The sequence below is a fragment of the Trichechus manatus genome, unplaced genomic scaffold, assembly GCF_000243295.1.
Source record: "Trichechus manatus latirostris isolate Lorelei unplaced genomic scaffold, TriManLat1.0 scaffold00094, whole genome shotgun sequence".
Classification (NCBI taxonomy): Eukaryota; Metazoa; Chordata; class Mammalia; order Sirenia; family Trichechidae; genus Trichechus; species Trichechus manatus.
Window position 1 is genome coordinate 8,063,810 of NW_004444030.1, and position 14,434 is coordinate 8,078,243.

The window sequence follows — 14,434 nt, forward strand, 5'->3', positions numbered from 1 at the left end:
ACCGTTCAGCCCGGGAGTGGACAGCCTCATAAAACCAAATGGGACTAATGAGGCACAGCAGTCCAGGGACAAGGGCCAGAAGGCAGAAGGGGACAGGAAAGCTGCTGATGCTAGGGAACCCAAGGTTGAGTAAGGATAGTGTTGATGTGAGGTTGTTAACCATTGTCATAGGGCAACATGTGTACTAACTGTTAAATGAGATACTTTTTTTCTGTAAGCCTTCATCTAAAGTGAGAATAGCAACACAATTGGAAGAGTGTAGTCGATGTCACTGAACTGTGCATGTAGAAATTTTTGAAATGGTGTATCTTTGGCTATGTATATTTTCACCACCACCAACAAAAAAAGGTTGAGAAGGGAGAGGGTTGACATGTTGTGGGGTTATTAACCAATGTCATAAAACAATGTGTACTACTGTTTCATGAGAAACTATTTGTTCTGTAAGCCTTCACCTGAAGTACAATAAAAGAAAAAAAAAAAGAGTAGAAAAAAAAAAAACCATTTGACACACTCCTACTATTTATACATCTAAAATGAGATCTTCCCATGTGACATTTTAAATTCCTGATGGTCTTTGCAGGTGGAATGGAACAAATTTATTGCTGTGAATGGAGCAACTGCCTGTCTTCATTATGATCCAGATGGAACAGCATACAACATGGGGAACTCCTATGGGGCACGTGGTAAAGTTGGGATGGAAGTCTATTTATTTATTTAGATTCTTCACCTAAGACAGCAGAAGAGATGCTTTATCACACACGTTACGCGCAGCCACAGCTGCGACCAGAACTAGTCCAGAGTGTCATAGGTCCAGGGCAATGGGTCAAAAGAGACTGATTTGGTATGAGTAAGGTGCACTTCTCAGAGGTGTTCACAGTGACTGAATGGTCGTGGATGTTCTAGATCCATTGGGACTGAAGTTCTAGGCAGTAGCATGCAGTCAACAACTTGTACCAGCGTCCCTGGCCTCCAGCACTCCATCTTCCGGCTGCTGTGGCCTATGTGGGTACACAGGCGAGCATTTACCTCTGCATCATCTTTCTTCTTTTGCGCTTCAGTCTGCACATTAACTTCTTCCTCTGCTTGGCTCTTATGGTTTGGAGGTTTCTAACAAAATGGCGCTGAGCCCCGGAGAGTCTTTTTAGAAATAACTGGGAGTTAACTTTCTTCTTGGGGTTCCATTCTGGCCAAGATGTAAACATATGTAATTTTATTTAGAAAGGTTCAGAAGGAAGTCTCCAAAGTGGCATCACTGTGCTTAAAATGTATAATTTATCATTAACATCTGTTCTGTGGTCCTTTTGCACATTTTCTTAGCAGCTGAGTTTGGTTGACCTTTTCAGCAGTTCAGTTACATATATATGACTCACATTTTTATGGCTGTTTCATTGTGCTTTTTGGCTCACAAGCATTGCAAGGATTTTCAGTAGATATTTCCTAAACTAGAAATTTTTAAGAAATAACATATTGTAAGTACAAGAAACTTAGACTGCTATAGCAAACAGATATAGGGTAGATACAATGTTTATCACCTAAGAATTTTTTTTTTTTTTTTAAATCATGGGAGAAATACACTATCAAGTAAGTTAAGGTCATACTGCGGTTGTAGTCACAACTCCTTACTTTTTTTCCTGGTCATCCACACACTTCTTTATCTATACTTTCTATCAATCTACTCCAGAAGATTCTAATAGCTAATAATGACAGCTAACATTTATTGAATGCCTGCTATATGCTTGTATTAAACATTTTCCCCTATATTTTCTTATTTAATCCTTAAACCAACTCTCTGTCCCTTTTATACACAAGGGCAGTGAACTTTGATGAGGTTTAAATCACTTACTCAGGCAAGCAGCCTCTTAGTGGCTGAGACTAGACTTGGCACCTAGCCTGTTGTCTCACTCAGAGGCTTGCTATTAGTCACTCTGCTAGATCATCTCATTAGTTATTCATCACTGAGTGCAGAAGACTATATTGGTATTTTTAGTACCCAATGTCCACCTAATCACCATTTCTTCCTCCATTTGTTTACAATGGCCTTTTCACCTATCTACCTACTTTCTAAGGGCATACAAATTAACATTCCTATATCTGAGTACACATGTCTTTTTGAAAAGGAATGTATAAGTACATATATTAGATATTTCTAACTATCTCCATCTCTGTCTTAGCTGTCAATCAACCTATCACCTACACTCTATGAAACATTTGTATAGGTTAACGGTGTACCTTTGGTGAGTAACTGGCTTTGTGGGTTGCTCTCTCTACCTCTCCAGATTTACCTACACATTTAGAAGGATGTGAGTGTATATGAACATGAATACTGCAGGTTTGTTTGTTACTGGTGCAGGTTGAGATCAGGTGCCCTAGAAACCCCATCATCCAGCTCTCTCCTTTTTATTGCCTGCTCTCACCTAAGGATGTATTCTTCACAGTGATTATAAGAAACAGCAAAATTCTTTTAGATAAAATGTTTCAGCGAATGGACAAACTGACTTAGCAATTTTTTGTATTATCCAACTTTTGATCATTAAAAAAAATCTACTTCTTAACAAATTAACTCCATTAACCATTCTGAATTATACATTCTAAAATAAACAGGCACTATCAGTGCGTGTCAGGCTTTACTGTACCTAAGAATCATCATCTGGAATGCTTGCTAGTAATGGAGGTTACTGGACTTCATCTTCAGAGATTCTGGTTCAATAGAACTGAAAAGGGGCCAGAAATCTGTATTTTAATGATTTCCCTCCCCATCTTGGTGCATTTTAACAAGGCCCCCAGGTAATCCTGATGCAGGTGGTCCCTGGATCTCAGTTTGAGAAACCCTGCCACCAATCATCAGAAGCTGTGCTTGTCACTTTGCCGCAATTTGCTGTTTATAAAAGCCCCTGGAGAGTCTCCTAGAGACAACGACTCACGGTGTTGGGCAAGTCAGATATTACTGAGCATTTCTCCACTGGTTGTTGGCCTGGGAGTCTGTTTTGCGTTATACCTTCAAGACTTGCAGTTAGAACGGTTCATTAACTAACAGTGCTTAAATTTAGTGAATTGAGTAATCGTCACTTAATTGCTGAGACAGGAAATTCTTCTCTTTATTTTCTAATTGCAATTTACTTCCTATTTTCTCCCTTGATTATTTGGTTCAGTGAGAAGTTTTTGAACTGTAACTCAATGTAGATGTAGCCATAGGGAGCTCAGCTACCTAGGATGCCTCTGAGGGAAATGTAGTGACTCTCATTGTAATAAAGTAAAATGCTTGCTCGTAGTTCCTACCTATAGAAAATGATAAGTTTCAATTGTTTTAGCTTTTCCATATATTTTAAAAAGGCTTTTTAAAATTAACAAAAATCCTCTAAACATTAATCAATCTAACTAGTTTTTTTTTTTTAAATAATAGACTTTATTTTTTAGAGTAGTTTTAGGATTACAGCAAAATTACGTAGAAAGTACAGACAGTTCTCATATACTCCTTTCCCTTGTACGCTGTCTCCTATTATTAACATCCCGCATTCATGTGGTACATTTGTTACAACTGATGGACCAATATTGATACCTAATTATCAACTAAAGTCCTTAGTTTACCTCAGGTTCACTCTTTGTATCGTACAGTCCTATGGACTTTGACAAACACATAATGTCATGTATCCGACGTTACAGGACAAAGCTACACTGATCAAGACAGCGTGGTATTGCCGAGGAATACACAGATAGATCAGTGGAATATACTGTTCTTCAGTATTGTGTTTGCTATTCTGGGTCTATTGCCTTTCCATATAAACTTTAGAATCCGTTTGTTGATATTGATAAAATAACTTGTGGGATTTTGATTGGAATTGTGTTGAATTTATAAATCAGGTTGGGAAGAATTGGTATATTAATATTAAGTCTTCCCATTCATGTGCATGAAATATTTCTCCGTTTATTTAGATTTTCTTTCATCAAAGTTTTATAGTTTTGCTTATATAGATCTTGTACACATTTTGTTAGGTCTAACTCTAAGTATTTCATTTATTCTTGCCAATGTAAATGGTGTTGTGTTTTTAATTTTGAGTTCCAGTTGTTCATTGTTGGTCTATAGGACAATTGACTTTTATATATTAACCGTGTGTCCTGCAACCTTGTTATAATTGTTTATTAGTTCCAGGAGGGTTTTGTTTTTTTTTTTGTCAGTTCTTTGGAATTTTCTACAAAGAAAATTATATTATCTGCAAAGACAGTTTTATTTTTTCCTTCTCATTCTGTATACCTTTTATTTCCTTTAGTTATCTAACTGCATTAGCCAGGACTTCCAGTACAATGTTGAATATGAGGGGTGAGAGGGGACAGGGGACATGCTTGTCTTGTTCCCAGTCTTAGGTGGAAAGCATCTAGTTTCTTACCATTCTTACCATTTTTTGTAGATGTTCTTTATCAAGTTGAGAAAGTTCCATTCTATTCCTAGTTTGCTGAGATTTTTGATCATGAATGGGTGTTGGATTTTGTCAAATGTTTTTTTCTGCAAATAGTAGCGCTTACCCTTATATACTCATTCCTGATCTTCATTCCTCGGTTTATTTTTCATCATAGTCCTTATCATCATCTGATGCATTGCATTTTTTTACTTATTACATTATTTATTAGATTATGAGCTTCATAAAAGAAGAGGCTTTTGTCTATTTCGTACACTCTTGTATTCCTAGCACTTAAAATGGTGTCTGGAATGTAGTAGGTGCTCAATAAGTAGTTGCTGAATAAATGAATAGAGAACTGTATAATTATCTTGCTTCAAAAGATACTAAAGATGGAAAAATTCTGTAAGCTACTCAAGTTTTTCAGGACCTACATTGATAATGTAATACCAGGAAGATAATTTAATATAACCCAAATATTTGTTTATGGAGCACTGGTGGCACAATGGCTAAGTGCTTGGCTACTAACTGAAGGGTCAGTGGTTCAAACCCATCAGCTGCTCCATGGGAGAAAAGACCTGATGATCTGCTCCTGTAAAGATTGTAATCTAGGAAACCCTATGGGGCAGTCCTTCTCTGTCACATTGGGTCACTATGAGCCGGATTCAACTCCATGGCACACAACAACAAGTATTTCTTTATTCTTTGAGTAATTAAACAAACATGACATTAATTAATCTGTCAATAGCTATTTATTGTGTGCCTCCTAAATGCCAGGCCCTTGTTTGGTATGAGGATGCAAAGATGAATCAGACACAATTACCACCCTTCAGGAGCTCACTAGTCTTCTGGGGGAAGCAGATGAACAAGCAGAAAATTCTAGTACAATGAGATAAGCTCTATGACTATATTAGATAAAACAAGGGCACAGAAGAGGGGCACCAAATGCCTTTGGGGTGAGGAAGAGTCAGGGAAGGCTTCACTTGAGGATTAGATACCTGAAGTGATTCTAGAAGAACTAGTAAGCAATAGCTAGATGAATAATTGCATGAATGAATATTGATGAGACAGGATGGGATGGAATCCAGAATGACTCCATGAGGTCCAGAGCACCCGAGCGAATGAGTCAAGCATGGGTGCAAATGGAGATTGTAGTTGTTGGGGTTGGGGAGGGACAAACAGAAATTGAAGATATTCCTGGCTGATATCTTCTCTTTTCCTATAAAGTAGAAATCTAGTTTATCTGTTGAGAGTGAGGTGTCACCATTTGAGAGCATTAAAATACAACGAATTATTGGCTGATTGTGTATATTTGTTTCAAAACCTTAAATAATGACTTTCATAAAGTTAATGTATTTTTAATATCCAACTCTTTTGTTTGAAATAACCTTTCATGAAATATGAATGTCATGTATATTGCATAAATCTCTTAACTGCTTGCCTAGTTCACAAATGCATGGGTTATCTTTTATTCTAGAGTGTATGTAAAACAGTTAAGAAAGGATTTTCCATTTTCCAAGTTTCTGCTATAATGTTATTTGGGTTCCTCCAGAGAAGGTGGACCTTGGGGAGACAATCCATGGAGCCCAGGTGATACGTTTTATTGCTTCTGCAGAGAAGATGAAGCCTTCTAACAACCATAGTTTTGGTGAGCCCAGAGATAAGGCAAATATGGGGCCTACTTTAACGTCTCTGTAGCAGAGGGACTAGCTTTGGCAAGAGCTGTGTTAATACAGGTGGTCAGAGTATGGTGATAATGAGACCAAGGTTGCATTTTAATGCCATGTAAATTTATTCTGTTTAGTGGTCATGTACTCCTTACCCTAGCCAGCTTGAAAAATATATAGTTGCTTTAGTGCAAGCAATTACTAAAAAATTAATGGACAGAATTCAAAATTTTAGGTAACTTTAAAGCCCACAAATAATAATCATACATGAAAAAGCTTCGAGTGTATTTTTTTTGGGAAATTCATATTCTATATAGATTGCTTCAGCTTTCAATCAGAATATTTATCTTCTGCATTCTAAAGCCTTTTATTCAAACTGCTCCTAAATCCTTATCCCCAGCGTAATAGGAAAAGGATTAAAAAATAAAGGACCAGATCATAAATGACACTTTAATATTATGCTTCTCTACTTTGTTCCAAAACCAAAATAAAAAATAAACAAACAAAAAAACCAAAACTGAGGACATTCAACTCAAACTGTTCTAAGCAGTTCCCTTTTTTATGTAGGGACAGGAAACATGCATAGCAAAGCTGGCAAACAGTGAAGAATTATCACTGCTGGCATTTAAGTCAGCAATAATATGTCCAGGCATTGATACAAGTCCCCACAACTGTCACAGCTCAGACAACTCTATTTTGCCAAATAACATTTTATTATTTGCCAGAACCTTTTAGGAATGACAAGGAACTACATAATCTTCATTGAACAGCCTCTAAAGATGAATCTGTGGAAAATTTCACTTCCAAAATTCAGGAAAAGGCCTTTTCAGATGGGGTAAGCTGGGAACCCTAGTATAATATGTGATTCCATTTGGTGAATAAGCCCACTGGACAGTTGGAGTATTTTGAGTATATCTATCATGAAAATGGACACAAAGGCATATTTCCTTGTGGTTGATTTTTTACTTCATTGGGCATTACTTACATAATATGCTCTTAATCAAAGATATTACCTTTTTCCATAGATAGTGCTAGCTACTTATTAATTAGTACAGTGGATTTTGTATACTAGAAAATGTTAAGAAATGATTTTATCCTTTTAATTATCTGAATCAATTAAAATGGCATGTAGGACATCCATTGTAATAGTTGCTAAAGAGAATGTTATTTATGCAGAAGTCTTCTGTAACTTTCACAATGACCTTTAATTAATTGCTTCTATGACTTCCTGATATGTGAATATGATAAGCCTACCAAAGTCCAAAGCACATCGGCTGAATATCTTTCTATACTCCTGATTCATAGCACCATTATGAATTATTATTCTAACTGAATTTCATAAGAAAATTTTAGTAATGAGTGCATCAAAGAATTAGTCACTAATCTTAATTTAAGTATACTTAGTAGAAGTATTTTGTATTTCACCATGTAATAATGATGTATTTATTCTTCAAAACATTGGACCACATTTCATGAGGACTTTTAAGTTAGTTGTAACAGTTTATCTATATCAAATAGCCCCAATTAATTAATTAATATGAGACCACTTAGGCAAATAATGGAGCCCTGGTGATGCAATGGTTACGAGCTCGGCTGCTAACCAAAAGGTCGGCAGTTTGAATCTACCAGCTGCTCCTTGGAAACCCTATAGGGCAGTTTTACTCTGTCCGATAGGTCACTATGAGTCAGAATCAAGTTAGTCAATTCCGACTTGACGGCAACGGGTTTAAGCAAACAACGCTTAACACATATTTGCTCCCACATTTGGATTCTACTTCTTTTACACCTACCAGGCCTGTCAATTAAGGGGAAAAAACTCATTTAATTTTCTTAATGTGAACTTTGTGGATCTGTTTCCTAAAGGAAAGAAAAGAAAAGAAAACATCTCTTTTTCATTGTGTTTTACCTTGCAGCTTCTTTCAGGGAGGCACTGCAGTAAACCTTTTGTTACTTATCATCAAATCAGTGCCTTTGAGGACCAGGGCTGTGTTGTAATTGATTTGTGCTGTCAAGATAATGGAAGAAGCCTAGAAGTTTACCACCTACAGAATCTCAGGAAAGCTGGAGAAGGGCTTGATCAGGTAAACATGTTTGATTCATCAGGAACTGTCAAAATAATTTTGACCTAACCAAGTTCTGGCTTTCTTTGGAATTAACTGTTTCTTTTGCCCACTGTGGCAAACTAGTAGTGAGAATAGTTGTGAAGCATTAAAGGCACAGGTTTGTCATTTATTTACTTAATATTAAAAAAGAATTTAAGGGAGCTTACTTAATAGTTAATAAATAAAAAGCATGTTAAAGAGAGCTGAGAGATGTGTTCTGAAGCACTTGTGATTAGTTTCTTCTTACACTTGAGTAGTAAACATATTTAAGTTCCCTGTAAGGGATGGTGAAATGGACTATAATCTTAATTCTCTGATAAAAAAAGGTACATAAATTTATCCATCAGGAGGGATACTGAACTCAGGTAAATTTTTCCTTGGATTATATAATGTAAATTGTCTTCAGCTTATAGTTTTATTTTTAAAGCTTTAAAAAATTTATTACATATTAAGTTTACTTATATTATTATCAGAACCCTGTTGGTACAATGGTTAAGCTCTTGGCTGCTAACCAAAAGGTTGGCAGTTTGAATTCACCAGCTGCTCCTTGGAAGCCCTATGGGGCAGTTAGTTCTACTCTGTCTTATAGGCTTGGTATGAGTCACAATTGCCTCGACGGTAAGGGTTTGGTTTTCTGGTTTTATATTATTACAGTTGTATAATAGGTCTTGATATCTGTAGTATAAATCCTTTAGCTCTATTCTTTTTCAAGATATTTTTATTTCTGATATTATGACTTTTGCTGTCTGTTTTTTTGTTTAGACTTGCCAGGATCTTATCAATTTCATAAGAATTTTCAGAGAACCATCTTTTTGGCTTTGTGTATATCTTTTTTAATGTATATCCTTTTTAATGTATATCTGTTTTATGTTTCTTTAATTTCTGCTCTTATTTTTATTATTTCCTTTTCTACTTTCTTTGTGTTTAGAGTGCTGTTCTTTTTTTAACTTCTTGACATGAATCCTTGGTTTGTTGTTTTTAATCCTTTCCCTCTCTAATCTATATCTTTGAGATCATAAATTTATCTCTCAGCGGGGTTTGAACTGCATCCTACAAGTTTTGATATGGTTTATTTTTATTATCTTTCAGTTAAAGTATTTTCTAACTTTCATTGGTATTTCTTCTTTGAAATGTGTTTCTTAATTTTCTAACATATGGGAACTTTTCCAGGTTTTTTGTTTTTGGTCATTGATTTCTAGCATAATTTTACTGTATGATTTTAATCCTTTGAAATTTATTGAGATTTGCTTTGTGGCTCAGCATAAGATCATTTTTGTAAGTGTTCTGTGTGTATCTGAAAAGAATGCATCTTTTTCAGTTTTGGATGTAGTGTTTTATATGTGTCAGTTAGGCATTTTTGCTAATAATATTGTTTAAATCTTCTCTATCCTTATTGATCTTTGTTATATCAGTTATGGGGAGATGTGTTAAAATCTTCCACTTGGATTATGACTTTTTCTACTTCTCCTTATAGTTCTGCTAATTTTTGCTTTATATATTTTAGTGTTCTGTTATTAAGCACATATAAATTTAGAACTGTTTTACCTTCCTATTTTATTGAACATTTATCTTTGAGTAATGCTTTTTGCCTTAAGGTGATATCTTTTAAGTGGGTGGCACAAATGATTAAACACTTGACTACCAGCCAAAAGTTGGTGGTCAGAACACACCCAAAGACACCTTGGAAGACAGGCCTGGTGACCTGCTTCCGAAAGGTCAGGGCCTTGAAAAGTCTATGGAGCAGTTCTACTCTGCACACACAAGGTTCCCAGGAGTCAGAAGTCAGAAACAGCAGCATCAACAACAACAACAGCAACAGAAACAGCAGCAGCAGCAACAGCAACAACAGCAGCAGCAGCAACAACAACAGCAACAACAGCAGCAGCAGCAACAGCAGCAGCAGCAACAGCAGCCACAACAGCCACAGCAACAGCCACTACAACATTAGCAACAGCACCAGCAGCACCAGCAATAACAATAGTAACAGCAACAACATCAACAGTAGCAGCAGCAGCAACAACAGCAGCAGCAGCAACAGCAACAACAGCAGCAGCAGCAACAGCAACAACAGCAACAGCAACAACAGCAGCCACAGCAACAACAGCCACAGCAACAACAACAGCAACAGCAGCAGCAACTACAGCAGCAACAGCAACAACAGCAGCAGCAACAACAGAAGCAGCAGCAGCAACAGCAACAACAGCAGCCACAGCAATAACAACAGCAACAGCAGCCACAGCAACAACAGCAGCCACAGCAATAACAACAACAGCAACAGCAGCAGCAGCAACAATGGCAGCAGCAACAACAGCAGCAGCAGCAACAGCAACAACAGCAGCAGCAGCAGCAACAACAGCAGCAGCAGCAGCAACAGCAGCAGCAGCAGCAACAGCAACAACAGCAGCAGCAACAGCAGCCACAGCAGCAACAGCAACAACAGAAACAGCAACAACAGCAACAGCAACAACAGCAACAACAGCAGCAGCAACAGCCACTACAACATTAGCAACAACACAAGCAGCAACAGCAGCAACAGCAACAGCACCAGCAGCACCGGCAGTAACAATACTAACAGCAACAGTAGCAGCAGGAGCAACGACAGCAGCAGCAACAACCACAATAGGAACAACAGCAGCAACAATAGCAAGAACAGCAACAACCGCAGCAACAACAGCAACAATGCTTTTTGCCTTAAAGTCCATTTTTTTCTTAGGGTTTGCACACTTAACTTTTCCATCCTTTTACTTTTAATCTTTCTAAGTGTTTCTCTTTTAAGTAGCATATATTTAAAAAATCCATGTTCTAATTCTTGACTTTTAATTGGGCATTTATTTGAATCAGTATTGGGATTTAAATATACCATTTTACTCTTTGCTTCCTGTTTATCCCACTAGTTTTTTCTCTCCTCCTGCCTTCTCTGTATTAGTTGAGTATATTTTATTATTCCATTCCCCAGCCTCTCCCCCAAAACCTCACCCTTACCCTGCCCATTAGATTACTAGTTATATGTTCTTTTAGTGTTATTTTGGAGATTAAAATAAAGATCCTTGACTTATCAAAGTATATTATAGATTGATTCTTTCCAGACAATGCAAGGACCCTGGAATACTTCAAATCCATTTACTCTACTCCTGATTTATATACTCTATTTTTGCATATTAAAAAATATATGTACATATATGTGTATATATCTATGTGTGTGTATAAAACCCTACAAGGCATTATTATTGTTGTTTCATGCAGTCATAATTACCCATACTACCCATTTACCCACATCCATACCTTTTCTGTTGCTTTTAATTCTTTCTAGCCTCTCTGAACTGCCATCTGGAATAATTTGCTTTCTGACTGAAGTACATCCTTTAGTATTTCCTTTAGTGCACATATGCTAGTAATGAATTCTTTATTTTCATTTGTCTGAAAAATATCTTTGTCTTCCTTTTTAAAGGATGTTTTAGTTGGAGAAAGAATTCTAGATTGTTATTTTCTTTTGACACTTTTAAAGATATCACTTTATTGTCTTCTGATTTCTGTTGAGAAATCAGCTGTCTGTCTAATCATTGCTCTTTTAAAGTTAATCTGTCTTTCCCCCGCCTCTGGCTATTTTTAAGATTTTCTCTTTGATTTTGTGCACTTGTACTGTGGTATCTCTCAATATCATTTTCTTTTGATTAATTGACTTATTTTGGTTTTGTAGGGAATCTTGAATCTATGGTTTGATGTCTTTCATTGGTTTTGAAATTTCTTACCTATTATTTCTTCAAATATTGCATCTGTACATCCTTTCTCTCCTTTCTGGGACTGCAGTATACTTATGTTAGCCTTTTCACTGTATCCTTCTTCTGATTATATTCTTTTTAGTATTTTCTACCCTTTCTTCTCTCTAAGCATCTTTTCTTCTTATCTATCATACGGTTTACAAACTCTCGCTTCGGCTGTGTCTGTTCTATTACACCTAATCACTAAGTTCTTAAATTCATTGCATTTTTCAGTTCTAGAATTTTCATTTCATTCTCTTTTTATAATTTCTAGTTCTTTGCTATAATTCTAGATTTTAAAACATTTACAACAGATGATAGAGAGCCACAGGGGATCCAGATAATAGAGTTATTAGGCTTTAATTTATCAGACTTTCATTCCAAACATACTCAGAATAGTTAAAGTCTGATAACTCCATTATTTTTTATTTTATGCAGAACATTGTATTTGAAAAATTGTAGAAATATTTTGATACCCAGGATGATGTTTTTTCCTCTAGAGATTTTCATTTACTTCTGGCAGATGGCTGGGATACATTGTTAATTCCAGATAGTCTTAATTCAGTTATAGGGATTGAGATCATTTGAAGCAGGAATCAGTCTCTGCAAGAGCTGGACTATTTCTTGTTACCCCTATTTGTAGGGCGTAGACCTATGGGTTCCGAACTCAAGGAGTTGGAAGTTTACCAAGGCTTCCCCCTTTTTGGAAGCCCCTGAACTCTAACTTTTGTACCTCAAAACTTTCAAAATCTCTTCTCCTTAGGGATGAGGAGTGGGGAAGTTGGTGCTATCCTGATAAAAGGGTAGCACAAAGGATCGTTATGGTGATGTAACTGTTCTGTATCTTGACTGTGATGGTGGTCACGTGAATTTACACATATGATAAAGTTGCATAGGGCTAAATACACACACACATACACACACACACAAATGAGTGCCTGTAAAACTAGTGAAATCTGAGTAGGATTGATGGATTGTGTCAATGTTATATTTCCTAATTGTGATATTGTATTCTAGTTGTGCAAGATGTTATCATTGGGGAAACTGGGTGAAGGATACACAGGATCTGTCTTATTATTTTATACAACTGCATGTGAAGCTGCAATTATTTCAAAATAAAAATGTAATTAAAAAAAAAAAACAAAAACAAAACTCAGTTTCTCAGCCTCCCAGCTATCTCTCCCTAAAAGCAGCAGATGTTCTTAGAGGAAAAGTTGTCCCCAATACCTAGCTCATCGCTATGGACCTCCTTTCTTCCAAATCTTGGCCCTGTTGTTCTTCACCGCCTTTCTATGTCACCAATGCCATTAAGCAGTGGTTTTAAATATTTTGTCCAGCTTTTCTAGCTGTTCTTAGTGGGAAAGTTGATCCACATTACTTAATTCACTGTTATTGGAAGTCTCTTTTTGTTCAGCTGTGGTTTTTCAAAAGAAAAAAATATTTAAATTAAAAATAATTTTTAAAATGCTAACCCTTTATGATGCTTAAAAATAGCACTAAATCTTTACTCAGTAAAAACATGCCTGCATGAGATGGTGGTAATATGAACTAGGCATGTTAATTATTATGATATAACTTAAGATAGCAATAATTTATAGCAGTACTGTCCAGTACGGTAGCCTCTAGCCACATATAGCTTTGTAAATTACTTAAAATTAAATAAAATAAAAAATTTAGTTCCTCAGTTACTGTAGCCACATTTCCAGTACTCAGTAGCCATATGTGGCTAGTGGCTACAGTATGGGAAAGTACAGCACATTTCCATCATTGCAGACAGTTTTATTGGACAGCACTGGCTTAGAGTATTAATTTTGGATACTGTACACATTGAATGAATAATTACCATTGATTATTTATACTTACCATTAATAATTGTATTTGAAACAGTATAGAAATATTAACAGAACAAATTAAGATATAATTATTTAATAAATTAACTATAATTAAGTAATATTATTAATTAACTTAATAATTACATAACTTAATTATTTCTCACAAATACTGGATATCTCAAGCAAACCTTTTGCAAGTGCTATTTGGCAATAAACTCATGGTTGCACTCTTTTTTTTATTACTATGCTTTAGGTCATAGTTTACAGTTAAAGTTAATTTCTCATACAAAAATTTATACACATATTGTTATGTGACACTAGTTGTAAACCCTATAATGTGACAGCACACTCCCCCTTTCCACTTTGTGCTTCCCGTGTCCATCCAACCAGCTCCTGTCCCTTCCTGCCTTCTCAACCTGCCTCTGGACAGGAGCCACCCATTTGGTCTCGTGTTATCTGCTTGAACTAAGAAGCACTCTCTTCATGAGTATTATTTTATGTTTTATAGTCCAGTCTAATCTTTGTCTGAAGAGTGGGCTTTGGGAATGGTTTTAGTTCTGGGTTAACAGAGCATCTGGAGGCCATGGCTTCGAGGGTTCCTCCAGTCTCAGTCAGACCATGAAGTCTGGTCTTTTTACATGAATTTGAGTTCTGCTCCATACTTATCTCCTGCTCTGTCAGGGA

The 14,434-nt window shown here is 36.2% G+C and overlaps 1 protein-coding gene across 1 annotated transcript in view; it reads left to right on the forward strand.

The window, feature by feature from the left end:
- The window catches only part of BCO2 (beta-carotene oxygenase 2), a 22,059-nt gene that overhangs the window by 1,963 nt on the left and 5,662 nt on the right, over positions 1 to 14,434 (forward strand). The window contains 7 exon segments of the mRNA XM_023737007.1: positions 581 to 680; positions 5,518 to 5,527; positions 5,912 to 6,039; positions 6,794 to 6,853; positions 6,856 to 6,958; positions 7,623 to 7,627; positions 7,982 to 8,166. Of these exon segments, the coding sequence (XP_023592775.1) occupies positions 581 to 680; positions 5,518 to 5,527; positions 5,912 to 6,039; positions 6,794 to 6,853; positions 6,856 to 6,958; positions 7,623 to 7,627; positions 7,982 to 8,166 (591 nt within the window).